The 20,025-nt window shown below is 41.6% G+C and overlaps 2 protein-coding genes across 12 annotated transcripts in view; one reads left to right on the forward strand and one right to left on the reverse strand.

Moving 5' to 3' along the window:
- The first annotated feature begins 677 nt into the window (after window positions 1-677).
- Window positions 678-4,927, forward strand: SETD6 (SET domain containing 6, protein lysine methyltransferase). Of its 6 annotated transcripts, none has more exons than XM_060000563.2 (9): window positions 678-1,064; window positions 1,146-1,290; window positions 1,370-1,511; window positions 1,638-1,832; window positions 1,963-2,083; window positions 3,696-3,876; window positions 4,022-4,164; window positions 4,311-4,562; window positions 4,638-4,927. In XM_060000563.2, exons 1-9 carry the CDS (start codon window positions 723-725, stop codon window positions 4,686-4,688), a joined length of 1,572 nt encoding a protein of 523 aa, XP_059856546.1. In that variant the 5' UTR covers window positions 678-722; the 3' UTR covers window positions 4,689-4,927. The 6 variants fall into 6 exon arrangements, with proteins under 6 accessions (XP_059856546.1, XP_059856545.1, XP_059856547.1 ...); XM_060000566.1 differs by having other exon boundaries at window positions 684-749; window positions 975-1,064; window positions 4,311-4,927; XM_060000567.1 differs by having other exon boundaries at window positions 684-749; window positions 975-1,064; window positions 1,773-1,832; window positions 4,311-4,927.
- Window positions 4,928-5,133: 206 nt separating this feature from the next.
- The window catches only part of CNOT1 (CCR4-NOT transcription complex subunit 1), a 101,656-nt gene continuing 86,764 nt past the window's right edge, over window positions 5,134-20,025 (reverse strand). For 3 of the 6 annotated variants that reach the window (XM_060000560.1, XM_060000561.1, XM_060000559.1), the window contains exons 36-49: window positions 19,728-19,870; window positions 19,169-19,277; window positions 18,900-19,069; window positions 18,013-18,244; window positions 15,785-16,033; window positions 14,641-14,804; window positions 14,312-14,429; window positions 13,060-13,161; window positions 11,735-11,908; window positions 10,640-10,789; window positions 9,789-9,969; window positions 8,121-8,253; window positions 6,846-6,980; window positions 5,134-6,667 (exon numbers count right to left, since the gene is read on the reverse strand). In XM_060000560.1, coding sequence (XP_059856543.1) covers window positions 6,589-6,667; window positions 6,846-6,980; window positions 8,121-8,253; window positions 9,789-9,969; window positions 10,640-10,789; window positions 11,735-11,908; window positions 13,060-13,161; window positions 14,312-14,429; window positions 14,641-14,804; window positions 15,785-16,033; window positions 18,013-18,244; window positions 18,900-19,069; window positions 19,169-19,277; window positions 19,728-19,870 — 2,139 coding nt within the window. In that variant the 3' untranslated portion in view covers window positions 5,134-6,588. Of the gene's footprint in view, window positions 6,668-6,845; window positions 6,981-8,120; window positions 8,254-9,788; window positions 9,970-10,639; window positions 10,790-11,734; window positions 11,909-13,059; window positions 13,162-14,311; window positions 14,430-14,640; window positions 14,805-15,784; window positions 16,034-17,991; window positions 18,245-18,899; window positions 19,070-19,168; window positions 19,278-19,727; window positions 19,871-20,025 lie in introns of all 6 variants that reach the window. The other 3 variants (XM_060000557.1, XM_060000558.1, XM_060000556.1) reach the window with 1 other exon arrangement.

Below are 20,025 nucleotides of genomic sequence, written 5' to 3' on the forward strand. Positions count from 1 at the left end.
AGGCCAAGCTGGGAGGTGGCCTTGACAGTATTTGACTTCAAAACCCAGACCTGTAACTTTTATATTCGTTGCCTCATTTTCTTAAATTTAACGGCATGCTATTTCCCCATGTTTAACCACCATTTCTGATTCATTTACTCAGCCATTTATCCAATAAATAGATACTGAGTTCCTGCTGTGTGTCAGCAACTGAAGCAGCAAGTAAATAAAAATAAGCCCCTCCATGTGCTACCAGACGATGAAAAACTGAGCGGGTGTATTCTATCAATAGTTCTGGGAGCCCTGACCACACAACTCCGAAACACCTGCACAAACTGCTCTAATTGCGCACCCAGCCGGCCTCCAGCGAGGCCTTCCCTTCTCATCCAGAAATGGGATTTTGCACTTCAACCGGACTTCTACCCCCAGGGGTTTCAGCTGTCACAGACCAAGACTGGGAAGGGTTGTGCCTGGCTCAGACCAGGCTCAAGGCGGCAAGGGGACACATCTTCCTGCACCCGGCGGTTTCTTAACCCAAGTGGGGACACCCGGCCTCAAGGATGTTTTCAGCAGGGGTTGTACGACCAGGTGCAAACCCTCACTCTTCTTCCGCGTGGAAGTCGAAACGAACATCACGTGGTTCCGGGGCGGGAACATAGGCCCCGCCCCTGAGAGTCCTGCACCCAGACGCCGGAAGCGCCTGCGCTGGGCTGCGGAGTCGCGGGGCTGCGCGCCCTTGGACCATGGCGACCCAGGCGAAGCGCCGGCGGGTGAGTTGTGGCGGCAGACGCAGGAGCACCCCTCTCCGCCGCGCCTCGCCGCTTCCCCGTCCGCAGCGCCGTCCCGCACGCGGCTGCGCGGCCTGCCGCGGGTCCTTTGCCGCACTCCACATCCCCTCCCCCAACCCCGGCCCTTCCTCCGCGCGCGCCGCCGTCTTCTCCGCCCCCAGCGAGCTCTTCCGGGCGGGGCAACGCCACTGCGCTTGCTTATCTCAGGTGGCAGGGCTTGCGGGCAGCGAGGACCCGGCCCCGGTGGCCAGCTTCCTGAGCTGGTGCCGGCGGGTAGGACTGGAGCTGAGTCCCAAGGTGAGTGGGGGGCGGGGTGGAGGCGGGCGCGGCGGGGAAGCGGGCGCGGTGTAGCTCTGACCGGCCGCTCTCCCTGCTCAGGTGGCGGTGAGCCGGCAGGGCACGGTGGCCGGCTACGGCATGGTGGCCCGGGAGAGCGTGCAGCCCGGGGAGCTGCTGTTCGCGGTGCCGCGGGCCGCACTTCTGTCGCAGCACACCTGCTCAATCAGCGGCCTGCTGGAGCGAGGTGGTTACGCCGGCGGGGGTGGGACGCCGAGGCGGGCCTGCGGGGCCGGCCGGGGCCCTAACCTCTTCGTCTCCCTCAGAGCGAGGCGCGCTGCAGAGCCAGTCGGGATGGGTGCCGCTGCTGCTGGCGCTGCTGCACGAGCTGCAGGCCCCGGCCTCGCCCTGGAGCCCCTACTTTGCGCTGTGGCCCGAGCTGGGCCGCTTGGAGCACCCCATGTTCTGGTGAGAGCCGTAGGAGAGGCAGCACCGTAGGTAGCCTGGCTCGAACCGCCCTGCCCTTGGGACACGGGTTCCAAGCGCTAGTCCCGGTAGGTGGTGTGAAGAACCTGGGTGGGGGTGTCACTACAGGCCAGAGGAGGAGCGCCGGCGATTGCTGCAGGGCACCGGCGTACCCGAGGCTGTGGAGAAGGATTTGGCCAACATCCGCAGCGAGTATTATTCCATCGTGCTGCCCTTCATGGAAGCCCACCCCGATCTTTTCAGCCCCAGGGTTCGCTCTCTGGAACTCTACCGCCAGCTCGTGGCTCTTGTGATGGCCTACAGGTCAGTGAGCGGAGCCTTAAAAAGGACCCTTTTTTTAAGAACTCTATTGAGAGACTAGAAGGGAAAGAACAGTGAACCCCACTCGTCTCTCACCCTGCACTGGGCTTTAGCAAAGTTCTCTCTGTGGCAGCTTTCAGGAACCACTGGAGGAAGAGGATGATGAAAAGGAGCCAAACTCCCCTTTGATGGTGCCTGCTGCAGACGTACTAAACCACTTAGCCAATCACAATGCCAATCTAGAATACTCTCCAGTGAGTGGATCTGTCCCAGTTCTTGTTCTTATGTGCTTGGATGATTGGGCATGTGATTCAAACCGGTGTGTTATTTATGCTGGCCTGGCAGTTGAGCTAAACACTCCATTCTTCTCATACTAAAAATGTGTAGGTGGAATTATCTCCTCCTCTGTGTACTTTGCGTATTCCACTGAAATCGCCTGAACTGAAAACATCTCAAAACCTTACAAGAAGGCTGGGGTTAATCCTCTGATAAACCTTGCACCCTCACTGATTTGGTTCTATAGGTTGGTTGTTCTGTGCAGTGCTAGTGAGCCAAGATTGTTTCCGGGCCCTGTGGACAGCAATCTGGAACAGCCATAGTGTCAATACTTTTCACAAGAGGGGATGTTCATAAGACCGGTTTAAGATGATACCAAGGCTGTGTTTGTATCAATTCTATTTGCTAAGTGGAAAGTTGCAAGTTTATGGGATTAAAAATCAGGAAATGGCTGTTTAAAATAAATTTATTTTTGGCTGTGTTGGGTCTGTTGCTGCATGCAGGCTTTCTCTAGTTGCAGCATGCGGGAGGCTACTGTTCGTTGTGGTGTGTGGGCGTCTCATTGCAGAAGACGGGCTCTAGGCACACGGGCTCAGTAGTTGTGGTGCACGGGCTTAGTTGCTCCGTGGCATGTAGGATCTTCCTGGACCAGGGATCAAACCCGTGTCCCTTGCATTGGCAGGCAGATTCTTAACCACTGTGCCACCAGGGAAGTCCCTGGCTATTACTTTTAAAAGCTTGTGTCCATTTGCTGTTCCTACTTTGATCTTGGTTTTTTGGGTTTTGTTTCTGATTTTTTGCCACACTGCACAGAGCCTAGTTCCCCCCGCCCAGGGATTGAACCTGGGCCCCAGCAGTCATAACCACTGGACTGCAAGGGAAGTGCCTAATTCTTCATTTTTGTAAAGCTAGCAACTTTTTGGGGGGGCTGTGTCGGGTCTTAGTTGTGTCACGCACGCTCTTTGTTGCTATGCACAGGCTTCTCTCTAGTTGTGGTGTGCGGGCTTTGTTGCCCCGTGGCATGTGGGATCTTAGTTCCCTCACCAGGGATTGAACCTGCATCCCCTGCATTGGAAGGCGGATTCTTAACCACTGGACCACCAGAGAAGTCTCCAAAGCTAGCAACTTTTTTTTCTTTTTTGCGGTACGCGGGCCTCTCACTGCTGTGGCCTCTCCCGCCGCGGAGCGCAGGCTCAGCGGCCATGGCTCATGAGCCCAGCCGCTCCGCAGCACATGGGATCCTCCCGGACCAGGGCACGGAACCCGTGTCCCCTGCATTGGCAGGCAGACTCTCAACCACTGTGCCACCAGGGAAGCCAGCTAGCAACTTTTTAAGTGTCGGTGAGATGACTGAGCAAAGATTACCTACTAAACCATGGGGATGACCTTTGACCTTTAAGTCTCACCACTTTTATTCTACAGTACAGGGTCTTAACAAGAACTAAAGGTAGAATGTTGGTAGGTATAGTGTCAGTCCCACCATCACTGAACTATACCTGCTGGAGGGAACTATACCCTCCTAGGAGGGAAGTAATCTTCATGAGGCTGGCCTGGGAAGGGCCTGGCCCCAGCTTCTCCCTTCCACCCCAGAATTGTCTTCGGATGGTGGCCACTCAGTCCATTCCTAAAGGCCATGAGATTTTCAACACTTATGGGCAAATGGCTAACTGGCAGTTGATTCACATGTATGGCTTTACTGAACCGTATCCTGACAACACGGATGACACGGCTGACATTCAGATGGTGACGGTTCGTGAAGCAGCGTTACAGGGTGAGTGATTAAACCTTGGACACTGGTGTATGTCTCCATCCCTGCCCCAGGTGCTCTGCCAATAGTAGTTGTTCCCTTTTTGTAGACTAAGGAGAAATGAGCTCTTGGGTATACTGACTTTCACACCAGTACTTTCTGTCTACAGGAACAAAAGTTGAAGCTGAAAGGCTCCTACTGTATGAACGCTGGGATTTCTTATGCAAACTGGAGATGGTAGGGGAAGAGGGAGCCTTTGTGATTGGGCGGGAAGAAGTGCTGACAGAAGAGGAACTGGCCATGACACTCAAGGTAAATGCTCAAAATAAGTATTTTAGATCTAGGTGCGAGGAAAGGTGGCATGGATGGAGAGGACACTTAAATGCTGTCACGGCAGGTTGGCTTCTCTAAATCAATTTTGGAAATACCCAAGTAAAGGGCCCCATGGTTGCTTCTAGGTACTGTGCATGCCTGCTGAGGAGTTCAGAGAATTTAAAGACCAGGATGGATGGGGAGATGATAAAAGGGAAGAGGACAGCCTGACAATCACAAATATCCCCAAACTCAAAGCATCATGGAGACAGCTTCTTCGGGACAGTGTTTTATTGACCCTGCAAACTTATGCCACAGACTTAAAAACTGAGCAAGATTTACTCAGTAGTAAGGAGGTCTACGCCACACTCAGCTGGAGGGAACAGCAAGCCTTACAGGTTCGTTATGGTCAGAAGATGATCTTACACCAATTGTTGGAACTGACTAACTAGCAGGTTCCCTTTTTCCTGAAGGAATGTCAAGGAGAAGAACTTTCTGCTAAGCTGGTACACATTGATGCTTGAAGGATAATTTGGACCTTTTGTTTTGCATTTCATACTAAATACCAAAAGGAAAAGTAGCAAAACTGTTGTCTAGGATGAATTCCAAGGTAAGAGCGACATGCTGAAGGATTTGGGAACAGTAGATGTGGGAACTGCTGCTTATTGTTATGAACACTAATAAATTTTGTAGCTGTTTGGTTCTCAGCTTGATCCAAAGTTAGCAGAAATGTGATAGTGATAACATTTTGTTGTAGTCTGGCATTTAATAACATGGACTTTGAAAGTAGACCTGGTTCAAATCCAGGTCTATTTTGAACAAGTCACTTTCCCTTAGTTAACAACTGTTTCCTGTTGGAAGATTTAATAAGCTGTGTCACTGGGACTCTGAGCAATTGTTTAAATTCCTTAAGCAGCCTAGATGGCACAACTCACCCTTAAGAGACACCAATGACATTCAAGTCCCCATGTAAGATTTCTATTTAATCTTGAACCTTTTTGTCCTCTCTGGCCATAAAACTTGACAGTCATGAAAGGTAAGGTATATATTAGGTAAGTTTTAAATACATACCTACTCCTTTTCTTTTCGAAATTATATCTAACGTTGTAAAGCGATTATACTCCAATAAAGATGTTAATATTGAAACACCATGAGGGTAAAGGACGTTTTTAAATGGGCATTTTGAAACTGTTTAATCATAGAAACCTGCTCCAATAATTTTTCACTGTTGGAAAGGAAAAGGCAAACAACACTACACAAAAATCACTTCCTTGTTTAAAGATGCCAGATTGGTAGTGGGAAAACCTACCATTCAGCAAAAGTTGGTGTTCCCCAGTGGCCCCAATGGGAAGGCTGCGTGGTCCACTTTCCTCCTCACCACCAGCACTGGCCGCTACTGAGAAAGGCACAGTGGACTCGTGTGTGTGTCATGACTTTAATGTTCGACTACAGTATGCATACACATACAAGAAGTAGGGAAGCTAAAGCCCAGGAACTAGGAAGGCTACAAAATACAACACATGGACCAATACATTTACAAAACATTCAAAATCCTTACAAAAGGGGCTGTATTGGTCCTTTTGACTTTGTTGTTCAGCTTAGTCTGTATGGCCATTCATTGGGATAATGGGGAAGGGCAATTCATAATATTTGGTTCCTTTCCGCACAGTTTACAAGTTACCAGGAGAGAGATGGGGGAACTTTAGGCCTGGTTTGGCTTCCCTTTATATAAAAAGAAGTGTCTCACAGGGTCCAAGGGGATGTGTTCTCCAGCAGAAAAGAGAAAATGGTGCTCTGCCAACAGCCAGCTTTAGATTTGGGGAAGAGGCAAAATAAAAATCCACGGGATCTCGATTGTGAACTCTTCCCATGTTTCCTGGCATACCAAATTCTACACATCCACATTTTTTAACAACTTTGTGATTTTCAAGGTCCCCATCCGTATTTTAAAAAAATAAGTCACATAGTATTTAAACTGGCTTTCCTGCTATTCTTTGGGACACCAGGAATGTCAGATGACATGGAGCTATGCCCAACCCCCGCCCCAACAAGTGCACGGCATCAGCAGCCTCTTCAATTTATAAGCTGGGAAGTAGGTACCACCAGTTTATCTACTTGCCTTGGACACATTTTGCACAAACCCAAGAAGTTCCAGACAAAGGTTTTCTCTTTCATATATTTACACAAGTTCAAAATGATATTCACAGCATCTTCTAAATGTTGGCCAGGAGTCCAAAAAATGCATTTAAATTTGGAACGTGTCCAAGTAGACAGGAAGCTGACCCAAAACAGTAATTGGGGCAGATACCCGAGACCAAAGGGCCGGAAAAGTCAGGAAAAGCTGAAAGGATCTTCAGCCAGTTTATGAGCTTGGTACAGTGGGACCTCCAGGCTGACAAATTTACAACAGAGATGTGGTTCCATCTAACTGGCACCTGTCCCTTCCATTACTTGCTGAGCCTGCTTTTGTCCCATGCAGCACTGTGCGACAGACTGGAATAACCTGAAGAATGGAGACAGTTAACAAGTTTGTGAGAAAACTTCAGGCCTGACTAAAACCTTGTGTTTTTTTAATTTTGGTTACTATGACCTTCTTAATCACCCACCCAAGCTGGAGCCATCAAATGATTCTCATTCTTCTGTCTTAAGAATGTAACAATTTAAAAATTACTTTAACTCACTTTTCAATTTCTGGGGCACAGTGTACAAACTCGTGGTTCCAGAACTTAAACGCTGGATTTTTAATCAGCTCAATGAAGGTAATAAGAAGACCCCAAGGATGTGGCCTATTTACAATCAACCGTTCCAAAAGAACCCTGGAGAAGGGAAGAAAAAGTTAGTCAATGCACAGAAACATACAAATTCACGACCACTTCTCCATTTGTCTTTTTTCCTAACACTTTTCCCCTGATTATTACACTACATGCAAAAATGGTTAGCTTTACAAAAGGCAGGTGGATTAAGTCTTTTCTATAGAATGGTTAAATGGATTCTAGAATTACATAACAAACGTGGGTTTGAATCCCTCCTCTTCCCATTACTGAGCCTACGAGACTAAGTTAAGGTAAAGGATAGATAATAGATTACATGACACAGAGAAGATAATCGCTTAAAGAATACATACTCAATGAAAGTAAATAGGAAATAAGAATTTTACTACTAGTAGTACATATGTAAATTGGGTGGGATAATTCTTCACATCCCCTGATCTAACCAATTTTACTTCTAAATTTACCCTAAGGATGTAATAAAGCACAAGAACAAAGATTTAAGTTCGAGGAAGTTCACTAAAGCTTTATATAGTCCACAAAATAGGACTTTTACCGTCTAAACGTCTAATAATAAAACGCTAGTTAATTTTTAGTATATAAACCTAAGGAATACTAATGCTCAGAAACTACTATTAGGTGAAGGGGCAAGTTTAACAAGTCTGGTCCAGTTTTTTAAGTTTGTGTATATCTCTCTCACTAGGATGTAGCCATTTCCTGATCTCCAATGCTGTACATAGTCCAAGCAATCTGCAACAGATTCCTAACTATTGTTAGTAGAACACACGTATGATCCTGTTATTTCTCCTGCTTAAAACCTTCCAACCCAGAGGTAATGACAATTCTAAGTTCTTTAACATAGCCTTTAAAAGGCCTGGGTGTTTCAGGACTGGTTAAATATGCTAACCCCACCACCTGAGAAAAACTCCTGATCTATCAAAATGCTGTGCCTTTTGTCGAAAACTTTTTGTTTCAGCAGTGATTAGTAATTCTCTACTTGTGATTTTTTTTGCATCCATCAGACTAATTATCAGGAGGGCAGAACCATGCCCATTTCGTTCACAACTATTTAACACATTTAAGATGCTCAGTGAACATGGAATGCATAGGGAAAAAAACACTCAGAATTCGTAATAAAGGGGAAGAGGCTCCATTTAGAACCCTCTGAAAAACAGACCTCTCTCTTACCTTGTGATCTGTTCTTGGATAGCTTCAGTGTTGGCCTCTGCAAAAAGGTAGAGCATGGTGCAGCTGAAGTAGTGAGTGTGGCTATTTGGGTACCGCAGCTGATTTGCAATTGCATTCAAGAAGAGATACCGACCTAGATATTAAGAAAACCCAGCTTAGCGAGAATTTGCTCTGAAAGGCCAATGTGAGAAGACAAATCACATTCTGACTGGGTGGATTTGCATTTCTGATATAGGTTCTCAAATTATCCTTTGGTTTCAACCAGCGGTGCTCAGGGCCCTAGAGTTCATTTCTGTGGGTTTTATTTCACTATTTTTCACATTAAAAAAATTGTAGTTAAAAAAATTAGTCTATTTAAAAATAAGAGACCTACTGCATATTAATATAACCTGTTAATAAAAAATTTAAGTATTTCCCCCCAAGAAACTTAGAGAAGAATGTCACTGTTTCACATTCTGCTGGATTCTCATTTCTGCCCTTATGTTCAATCTGTTCCAGTATGGTTATTTCATGTGGCCTCTGGAAACAGTCACTGTACACTTGTGACAACATGAGTGTGAAAAAAAGCAAATGTCTTTTTATTATTAAAATAGTTTTAACCACACAGCCCTTTTTCTTTTTTAAAAAATATTTATTATATATTTATTTTGGCTGCACTGGGCCTTAGTTGCGGCATGCATGCGGGATCTAGTTCCCCAACCCAGGATCAAACCAGGGCCACCTGCATTGGAAGCGTGGAGTCTTACCCACTGGACCACCAAGGAAGTCCCTCACGACCCTTCTATAAGGGTCTTGGGGATAATCCACTAAGGGTTCCCAGACTATACTTGGAGAAATGCTAGTTTAAACTTTATTGGAATAAGTATTAATTGGATTTGGTTGTCTCCCTCTGCTTGATATTACTGAGGTTTGTAAGGCCATCACAGTGAGCTTTAACACTTAAAGGCTATCCACTTTTTTTGTTGGGCTCTGGACGTAATGGAATTCATTTGTGTTAAATCTTGATTTTAAGCTGCCTCAAACCCCCTCCTACAAATAGGCAAGTAGTATATACTCAAAATTAGCCTCTCAAAAATCCATAGTGAAGTTAAAAAAAGTAGTCATCCTCCTAAAGTGTATGCGTGTTAGGCTGAGCAGCACTATATCGTTGGTCACCATCTACTATACAGAACACCAAAATTGGTAGTTCAACCAAGCAAGATGCAAACCTACAACAGGATTATACTGTGAACTTTTTTGCAGAGCAGGTAGGGGAAGTTCTATTCATTAATCTTTACACATTTAATATTTAACATATTGCCTGGCAAAGAGGCATCAGTAAATGTTGGGATAAAAGGCAGGCTAACAAAAAAAGTAACATGAGCCTATTTTTAAAGAGAGGCTAGTAAAAAGAACATGTTTATTTTCACACTAAAAAAGAAAAATGCTACAATCATACATACTGAAATATTAACTGATGTGGTGAGGATTCTGGATGATTTTTTTCCTTTATGCTTTGCTGTGTCTTCTGCATTGAGCAAATACTATCGAATTCAAGATAAAATAACCAGCCAGACCCATAACCATATTGACAGAACATTCTCTATTGTGGCTTAAAGTATTTTTGGGACCAGACTGTGACAAAAAGTGCACAAATCTTGACTCTGAGAACTAGCTGGCTTCACTCACCTTCAGTGTCCAAGTCCACAGCCAGGTTCTGGAAGATGTCCATGTGAGCAGAGTGGGTGATCGTGCTCATTGAAGGTGTGCTGCCCTTGTTGTGGATGTGTGCAATTGCCTGAGTCCCTACATAGAGCACCAGTGCATTAATGAGCTGGAGGTTGTAGCGATTACCAGGCTCATTGGATACCTAAATGAACAAAACAGAAAGCTCCTGACTTACTGTCACAGAGGACTTAGGCATCGGATTTAGGCACCAATATTTCTAAGAACCCTTTTTATGCCTTTCATAGAAAAGCTGAACTGTTCCCAATATCCTCTGTGACTTAAATTTTAGAAATCTGCTTGAATTTGTGAGGTTGTTTAACAAATACACACTTGCACAAGGGTAGTTGTGTCAACAGAAATGGGATTTCCCTTGGGAAACCAAAGCTTTGACAGTTACCAGCACAAAAATAAAGTTTATAAAGTCAAAATTTGCACTATCTCACTTATAAAAAAGATTTGGAGAGGGGAAAAACGTGGTTTCTTGGTATGGAAAGATAATACAGCCTCAGTCAATTTGTATACAGCAAATTGAACCAGAATCCATTTACTTAGAAGAGTCTTGGAGCAGGGGATGGTTATCAGCAATCTTTTCTTACAGAAAACCAGTCCATTCCCTGGCTGCCTCTTCCAAGGCTATATAGCTTGTCACTGGTAAAATGTATAATCCAGTTAATCTCATCCAACCATTAAAAATGACAATGTGCTTTAAAACCTTTAAAGCAGGTTGAAAAGACTAACTTACAAGAGACCATGCATAGGACTGTGTGTACAAAGTGAAAGACACAACCAAGAGTTTAAGTCAAACCACTAACCTGTAGGTTGCTCCGCAGATCAGACAGAAAAGTGACAGGTGATCGAGTTTTAAGATAGGAATCCAAATCCTTTTTGAACTGGGGTGGCATCACCCCAGTAAAATTGGTGAGAATCCGGGGTGCAATGTTAATTTCACTCAACATATCCACCTGCCACAAACAAATACAAGAATCATAATCAGAAGCATCTGTAGGCCTTAACAGCAAACTGTATCTATGCTAGAAAGTAGTTGGATTGTTTTTCTAAAGTTATACACTTTACATCTTGAAGAGTAATCAATATTTTAAGAAATTTTTATTGAAGTACAGCACAATGTTGTGTTAATTTATGCTGTACAGCAAAGTGTTATTACTCATCTTTAATTAGAAGAAATAGATTCTTCTAATTAAAGGTACCCATATACAAAACGATAGTAATCTCTCATTCTATACTATTTTCTCATTCTTAAAATAAGGCATGATAGGTACCTTTTGTAGAGAAGTCTAGTTGATACCACTAATTGTGTTTTTCCTGGAATTCGATTTCAAAACAAGAGTACAGAATGAGATTCCTTGCTCACCAAGAGCCCTAGTCTTTGAAAAGATGCCCCAAGCTGAACAAGACATTGTACTTGCTACTTTAAAAAAAAATGCATGTGAAAAGATTAAAAAAACATACATAAAAATTACAATAGCCATGTCAGGGTGGTATGATTTTTAAAACAGTCCCTTCTCTCCTGATAATTTAAACAAAACACAAGTACACAAATCCAAAACACCTGTGAAATATGACATTACAAGTGTCTATTCTGCAGTTCGGTGCCACTGGGGCCACCCAGCAAATGACTGGCCCAATACCTAGGTTGAGGTTCTGTAAATATAGCTAAATTTAATATCAAAACTGAAAACAGCAACTAGACGAATACTGTGAATTAATATTCAGCAGCAGTATCATACTTTATCAGGCTTAATAACATGACAGCTTCCCCCAAAGAGCACCCTTACCCAACAACTTGTAGGTGTGTGTGCTGGGGACAGCAAATACCCCACTTACTAGAGAAAGGACTAAAATACTAAGATGTAACTTGCTTTTCCTTGAACTGTTTAGAACTTTACCTTCAGATTAGGAGTGAATGGGTCTGGGAGCCTCATGTTTCTTGGAAAGGCACTCAGGATCAGATTTCTTAGCTGGATACAATTAGGTGGGATCACGTCACAGAATCCATAATGGTAATCACAAAGGAACTCAGGGAAATCATGCAAAAGAACCAGCAGCACTCTTAAAGTGCCCTATATTTTAAAAACAAGAAAAACATTGGCTGTTTCTACATTAAGTAAGAAAATGGGAGTAGCATTTTTACTATTATGAATTTGAAGTAAAAAAAAAAGTTTTCTTTTTAAGTGTAAATGTAAAAGCCAGAATTAATGGCTTCTTGGGCAGGAGGCAGGCATGTGCAAAACAGAATGCAATTTGAGATGGGCAAAGATTTCTTACCCAAGACACAACAAGCAACATATAATAAAAGAAGAAAACTGGTAATTTTGACTACATTAAATTTAAAGCTTCTATCCCTCAAAAGACACATTACTTTTAAAGGAGTGAAAAGGCAAGCCACAAGAGTAGATGTTTGAATATACATCAACAAAGGGCTTACATCCAGAATACATAAAGAATCCCTGTTAAAATAAATAAGAAAAACCCAGATAATCCAATAGGAATATGAGCACAAGGCTGGAAGAACATCACAAAAGGAGGATACCCAAATGGCCACAAAAATCTCATTAAGAACTGAAGGAAATGCAAATTAAATCCACAATGAGATCCTACTGCACAACTGACAAAATGACTAAAACGGAAAACAATTTCAAGTATGGTAAGGATGGGAAGAAATAGTAATTCTAATGTGCTTCTGGAAGAGTTAACTGGTACACACATATATGAACGTATGAATGCCTTATGATCAAGTACTGGTTATGCAAATATGTTTGATTTTTGTACTTTTCTGAATATATGTTATACTTTAAAAGCTTAATGATAGAGACATCCCTGGTGGTGCAGTGGTTAAGAATCCGCCTGCCAATGCAGGGGACCCGGGTTTGAACCCTGGTCTGGGAAGATCCCACATGCCGCAGATCAACTAAGCCCATGCGCCATAACCATGGAGCCTGCGCTCTACAGCCCACAAGCCACAACTACTGAAGCCCGTGCACCGCAACGAAGAGTAGCCCCTGCTTGACACAACTAGGGAAAGCCCATGCAGCAATGGAGATCCAACACAGCCAAAAATAAACAAATATATATATATATATATATATATATATATATAGCTTAATGATAAAAACAAACGTTAGACCTCATATTCCCAGCTGAAGTGTTTGTTTTTAACTGCTTTAAGTGTTAAGTTTTAATTATTTTAATTTTAGAACTCCAAATTAATTACCTTGTAGAGGATTTGCATAGGTTTGGTGAGTTCCACATTTCTAAGGAAAGGCGCTAAATATTTGAATAAATCAATCAGTAGCTGTGCATACATAGGCCATCCCTGAAAGAAAGAAATGTATGAGTCATAATTATCCTCAGTCAGCTGTCGTCCTGCCACCAAAACCGTTGCCCAAGCAGCTACACTGTGACTTTATTATCTTTTCATATAGCTAGAGAATATGGACATTAGCACCTCTCTTAAAGACTGACTGGCCCGAGAAAGGAATAAGCAAAATTATGGAGATAATGGGAAATGATATTTGAAACAAACTGGCTCCAGAAACTCCAGGACATATAGGTCCTTGCACCTGTAGCAACATTTTAAATAGGGGGAGGAACTTTCAGACAGAACACAAAACACGTAGCCAACTGAGAAACTTGGGTCTGTTTTCTTAATTTCTTTTAAGTCCTGGATCTCAATCATTTATTTTCCCACTCCCAATTCCTCAACTCCTGGCAAATAACCTCATCCAATTTACAACATGAATCCTCTATTTTCACCCAAACTTGGCCTCCTCACCATATCCCAATTATAACAATTATGTTCATTTTGAAGTAGTTTTTATTCAATATATTTTCCCTCCTCCTGGAATGCACTTATTTGTCAAACAAAATGAAATCCGTTCAAGGATTATTTCACTTTCTTTTTTACTAAACACACAGTATAGTTACAGTCTTCTGATCTGAAGGGTCAATCAAGGGTACTTCCTGGAGTACTCATTTGCCATTTAATTGCAAGATGGGAAAGAAACTTCTCATCACAGTTAAGACTAAAAACTCTTTACTCAAATTTGATCTGAATTTTTCAGATACAGTAGAGACGAGTGGTCCTCAACCCTGAATGTGAGAGCCTTTAGTATTTAGAGAACCTGTAAAACTGGCAGGTTTCTGAGTTCCATTACTCGGAGTTTTACATAGCTGTCTACAGAGGTGCTCTAAGGTTTCAACTTTTTTTGAAAATCCCTTAAGAAATTGACATAAGGAGACTCACAACAACTTGGAGAAGCAGTACCCTAATCATTGAGGAATGGCTTTCAGGCAGAGGCAGTCAAGTACTTGTTAGAGCCTTTCTCCACGACTTGACTCCACATTAAATATAAGAACTCCCAACTAAGCCTGAAAGAAGTACAATGACTACTGAATGACTAAGAGTGCTAATAAGTCCCAGGTAGTTACAGTCGTCATCTGTAGGAGATAAACTGCAGCCACACCTTCTGCTGTGGCGTATGTGCCAGCATTCTTGCAATAAATATCCGATGGGAGATCAGTTCAAGCCAAGCATACACAAAGCCAGGAGCTTTGGTAGGCCTCAAGATGTGGAATGTGTTGCTGAAAGAAGAAAACCTTAGTCAGAAGCACAAGCTTAGATATGGTTAAAACAAAACAAAACACATGAATATAATTAAGTGGACAACATGTAAGCTGCATTATGAATCAACATGCCTCAAATCCACGAAGTTCTACTTCTCAAATTTTACTACACTACAACAGCAATCCTTAACAGGAAATCCTTAACAGTATTATATTCAACAATACTCACCAGAAAGCTGTAAGTGTCTGGAAATTAATGGTTTCCAATACATGCTCAGGTGCATTGAGTTCCAAGAGCAGCATGATAAAAATTCGATGGTAGGGAAGCTGCTGAAATTCACTTTGCCGAACATCATGATCCTGCAGGAGAACTCCCACTACTATACCAAGGACCTATAGAGCACACAGATTATAGAGCTTGTAAATCACGAAGATAATTCATTTACCACTGTCTAGCCATGCTTTTTTACCTTGCATCGTTATGCCCCACATGAAAGGAAATATAAAATTACATACTGGTAGCCAAAGGGACCATGCATTGGGGTTTGATTTGCCCTACAGAATTTTGCATGGTTTCTTTGAATCTCCATACCCCTGTATATGAAAGTATGCTAGACATATATACTTTCCACAAGTTTTTCTAAAGCTCTAGAAATCAGCATGGTACATCATATTTTATCATGTTAACACAATCAACCTAATTTTTCTGGTCTGACATAAAGGTGACAAGAGGCAAATGATTTATCCTTCTCTTGGCATTTAGTAGATGGAAGGTCAGGTATGCTATTAGGTTGCAGAAATATTTAAGAACTATCCTGCATTCCACTTGATTTTATCACTGAACAGTGGGGGATGTATGTGAACCCATTTGTAATTATCCGAGACCAAGCTCTAAGTTCATTTTTGCACTATCTTAACATTCAAATTTCCAGCAATTCCACTGCATAAATCAAACAGAAATTCTGCTTTGTTCCTTTTCAGAAAAATCAAGAAAACTGCAATGTCACTCATGGTATTTGAGTTACCAATTTTTGTTTAGCAATGGACATGTCTAGCCATCTCACTCACAGTGATTCTGTACATGGGGGCAAATCTCATACTACCTAAATACTTTCTAGTGTACTCATTACTAAACATTAACATACTGAAAATACGTTATATGTTTTTGTTTTGTTTTAGGGGAGGGGTGTCTTTCAGTTAAGGCACCATACTCTTCCTCTAAAATTCGGTGATTATATTTACATATTATCTATGAATTTAGTATCTGGACAGAAAAGGGGATATTACAAAATGTTTTGAGGGCCCTGTAGGGTTAAGAGCCATTGATACAGACTTCAAGTGTGCAAAGACTAAGGCAAGAAAGGATTTCAGACCTTATTCAGCAGATTAATCTTTGTGACAGTGTTGGTGGCCTCCCCTGAGTGCTTTACTAGCAGTGCAATGAGTCGGACAAAGGCATCCAGGTTGTGATAGCACTTGGCTCGGATCATGGTGGGATTAGCAGCAGGATTGTGCTGCTGCTCTGCCTGAGCACGGTAACTGATTTCAACACACATTTCAGTACACAGACGAAAGAACCTTGTTATGAGGTCATCAGTCTTCAGAATTCCTTGCTGGTGCATCTACCAAGGGAACAAAAACATTACAAGGCACAATGAGATAATACACATGAATAAAATTTTAATTTTCATGTCAGAAGTATTCTTTCATTCAATCCTATTGTCACATTTCTGATTCTTACTTTGTAAAAAAAAAGGGGGGGGGGTCATGAAAATGACTTTTACATTAAGGATCCATGACACATTTCCTTCAGTTTTAAGTTTGATGGGAGTTGAGAGATAATAACATGGCAATTTTTAACAGCAGTCCATAGCCAATAATTTCAAAAGTTAATTATGCAAATTAAACCAACTTTTAATAAACCATTAAGTCATATTAAGACTTTCTGGTCAATGTGTATTTCTCCCAAGTAAGAGATTAAGTTACATATATTTTAGTTTCTCACATAATTTCTTCTAATAACAACAAAGTTCTTGAAACTCCAACTAGCTGCACTAGGAAAATCAAATAATTTATACAGTAAGTAAGTACCAAAGCAAAATGCTCACAGATCATCCCTGGCTATTTTAATGTAAATTAAGATAAAGTAGAAAGGGCAAGTTTACTTAAAAGAAAGGATAAAATACAAATTTTATGACATATGATTTGGAAGTGGAGCAGAGACGTTATTTCGCTAGTATGAAAGAAGAAAAAGAAAGAGTAACAAGCGTTAAGGCTGCAGAGGGAGGAGGCCAGTGCTGAAACCAAGCCCAGAATGAAAACTTGACCATTATCTTGGAAACTTTAAAACAATTTAAATGTCCCTTGATAAGCAATAAATAACACAGCTGAATTGACAATAATATACCCTAGGAAAAACAGAAGGCCAGCAAAGGGACTTTTGTACAATGATATCTGAAAAACTAAGAAGGGGGAGAAGAAATGAGGATGGACTGCTATGATCAAGAAGGAGCAGAAAAGGAAAAAAGGAATTCTCAAAAGGATTCAAAAGAGAATAGAAAAGTATAATACATTATCTTTTTCAAATGGAGAGAACAAGAGCAAATAAGCCAACAAGAGAGCTGAGACAGGTGCCACATCCATACCCATGAAATATCAATGACCACAAAAACCAATTGATTTGAAATTCCTCTATCCAAATCAAAAATCAAACTGTAAGTATACAGTAACAGCTTTTCAATAGGGTGTGTTTTTATAATTCCCTCGATTCTTTTAAGGGAGAAACTTACTTAGTATGATTTACTAAGAAATTAGTCATCTTGAAAAGTAAATCCAATTCCTGACAACTTCTAAAATTCAAATCAGCTCTTCCACATTCAATTGTCATTTATCTGATAATAGATCTAATTTGCATCTTTCTTTGGTGGCACACCTAAGCTTTGGTCTCAGTTTGAAGAAATACAATGGTCGAACTGCAGAAATAAGCTATTTTAGGTAGATAAGGTACTTAATTTAGAAAATAAAAATCTCCACCATTTAAATACTTAAGGTTTTTTGGTTGTGTTTTATTTTACTTCTAAATTAAAAAAAAAATTTTTTTTTTTTTTTTGGCTGTATCTCAGGGCTTGCAGGATTCTTAGTTCCCTCAACCAGGGACTGAACCCAGGCCACTGCAGTGAAAGCACCAAATCCTAACCACTAGACCACCAGGGTACTCATTATTTTACTTTTTAAACATGGGCTATTATGAGAACTGTACAGATTAGCCCGTATCCCATCACTGCTGATTATCAAACTGGTAAAATTACTATATACATTTGGCAGTTTCATTATTCATTACCTGACCCATTGTACTTTGTAGCTGTGACAACTGAAATCGGACAAAAAGAACTAAAGGGGATGGGAAATGTTGACTTTACTGCTTAGTGACCAATGATGGGAAAATAAATAGTATCAATTTAACAGTAATGATGGTGACATTTTTGGTTTACATGAGTATGGAGGTAACTGACCACAGGTACATAATACTGAGCTTTAATATTGGAGGCATCACACCCTACTTATGTTGAATAAAAAGCACCTTTCTTTCCAAAAGCTCTACCTGTCCAACAAACGCAGAGAAAGCTTTGGTACTGTCACGACCAGCTGCTGCTGAATGGTAGAGATTCACCCATTCCCTCAGAAGATACTCTGCCTTCTCCCTCAGGCCTGGAGGATCATCATACTCTGAGGCTTGAGAGATCCCAGAATGCATCATAAAGTTAGGGCCTCCATGAGCACGATCAATCATTGCTTCATAGTTGGATCGCACTACTTCCATCAGCTGGGGCAATCTAGTACAATAAATCCAGAATGAAAATCAGTCTATTCATGGCTGTGATTTCACAGACATACAAGTTGGACAATTTGTTTATTTAAGAGAGACCACAAGAGTGATGATAATTTTACCATTCCCATATTGAAACAAAAGTATCCTCGGTTTCTTCATATCTGTTTACTCATGAGGACATAATGTGCAAATGACTGACTTAAGTCACTTCTTGACAACAAAACGATGCCCAATGAAATGGAGCTGATGTTCGTGGTCAAAAAATTATTCACTGCATGCCCACTATGTGCCATGCTTTGTGTTATTCATCTTAATTCTCAACAGTTCTTCAAGATATTATTTCCATTTTATACAAGAAACAGGCTTAGGGAGGGTAAGTCGACTTGCCTAAAATCAGATTTTAAGCAGCAGAGCCAGGCCTTAAACAGAGGACTCTTGACACCAAATCTAGTGCTGTATGTACTGCTCTACAGCAAGAAGGCTTGGCAGCTAGTCAAGCTTTCATATCTCAAGGGACAATATTAGGCCTCACCAAAGCTTACCATATGTGGTAGGTAAAGCAGTTATATAACAGGTAACGTTACTAAGTCTATACAGTCATTTCTTAAGCTCTTAAAGGCTGCTGAATACACAAGAATCCCAAAGCATTTCCTTCTCACCCTTCAGGAGCATTGCCTCTGGAGTGAGCATTAATCCTCATGAGGGTTTCAATGGTGTGGAACAGATCTGCCTCAGTAACATGGGCAACACTCCTTTCATCCACCAGCAGGATTTTTACCAATTGCATAGCAAATGCCACAGCCATGTAGTTTAAACCATTCTCCATTGACTGGAAACACAGAAAGCACAACGTAAGAAAGACAGCACTTACAGCAAACACACTTCTGAACTACCAGAGGTCACTTTTCCTGTTTAATTCCTTCCATACCTGAGCTAGGTGAAGATCATACTGTTGCATATTGACCAAATGATTGCGAATTAGCAACTCCACTGCCTCCACATTATATTTATATTCATCCCGACACTCAATTAGGCACCTAGAAAAGTCAGTATTTCTTTATTCATAAAGTCTTAACCATACTATATATCAGGTAAAATAAAGAGCCCATTTTATTAAATGGTAACTTGTTCCAAATTAAGGATGTCTTGAGAACCAACTAAAAATCAGTTTTCAAGATTCAAAATAACCAGTAAAGAAGTAGAACAGACGACCCAGTGTTAAAACACAAGCTTTGTTCTCGAAGTCTAGAAAACAAAGCATTCCATTTAAAACATTATTTATTTATGAACATCACTTCTATGAAATCACTGAAACCTTTTAAAATCCATGATCTATCATTTAGTCCCCAAAACAAGGTACTGGTTTTCTGTATCCATCATGGGCACCAGACAGAAAAAGAACAAACATTCAACAATTCTCAGTATTTAGGGTCATGTATGTGAGAAAGCAGTTCACTAAATATTACTCTTCTAAGATGGCTACTGACCTTGTGATCTGTTTGTTACACCATGGAGACCCATACGCCCGGCCATCTTGAAGAGCTTTTAAGACCAAGAGGTGGCACTCTCTGTAGCGAAGCAGGAGGTCAGCATCAGCACCACTGGTGGCATCTAGTAAGCCCTCTACAGCCTATGGAAGAAAAAAAGTGTTCAGATCCATGGAAAATACAGTATTCAGCCCAATTATCAAAGTCAATAACCAAACCTTAATGCAAAGTACAACATACCTTCTAAAGCCACAAGTTAACAATCTCTCCATTCACTAAAATCCCTTTCACTTGCCTA

Source organism: Delphinus delphis, chromosome 20 (genome assembly GCF_949987515.2).
Source record: "Delphinus delphis chromosome 20, mDelDel1.2, whole genome shotgun sequence".
NCBI classification, from domain to species: Eukaryota; Metazoa; Chordata; class Mammalia; order Artiodactyla; family Delphinidae; genus Delphinus; species Delphinus delphis.

Coding starts and splice junctions, on each gene's coding strand:
- SETD6 (XM_060000562.1), top strand. CDS start 723: ATGGCGACCCAGGCGAAGCGCCGGCGGGTGAGTTGTGGCGGCAGACGC. Junction 1,833..1,962: donor GCTCTTGTGATGGCCTACAG/GTCAGTGAGCGG, acceptor TCTCTGTGGCAG/CTTTCAGGAACCACTGGAGG. Junction 2,084..3,695: donor CCAATCTAGAATACTCTCCA/GTGAGTGGATCT, acceptor CTTCCACCCCAG/AATTGTCTTCGGATGGTGGC.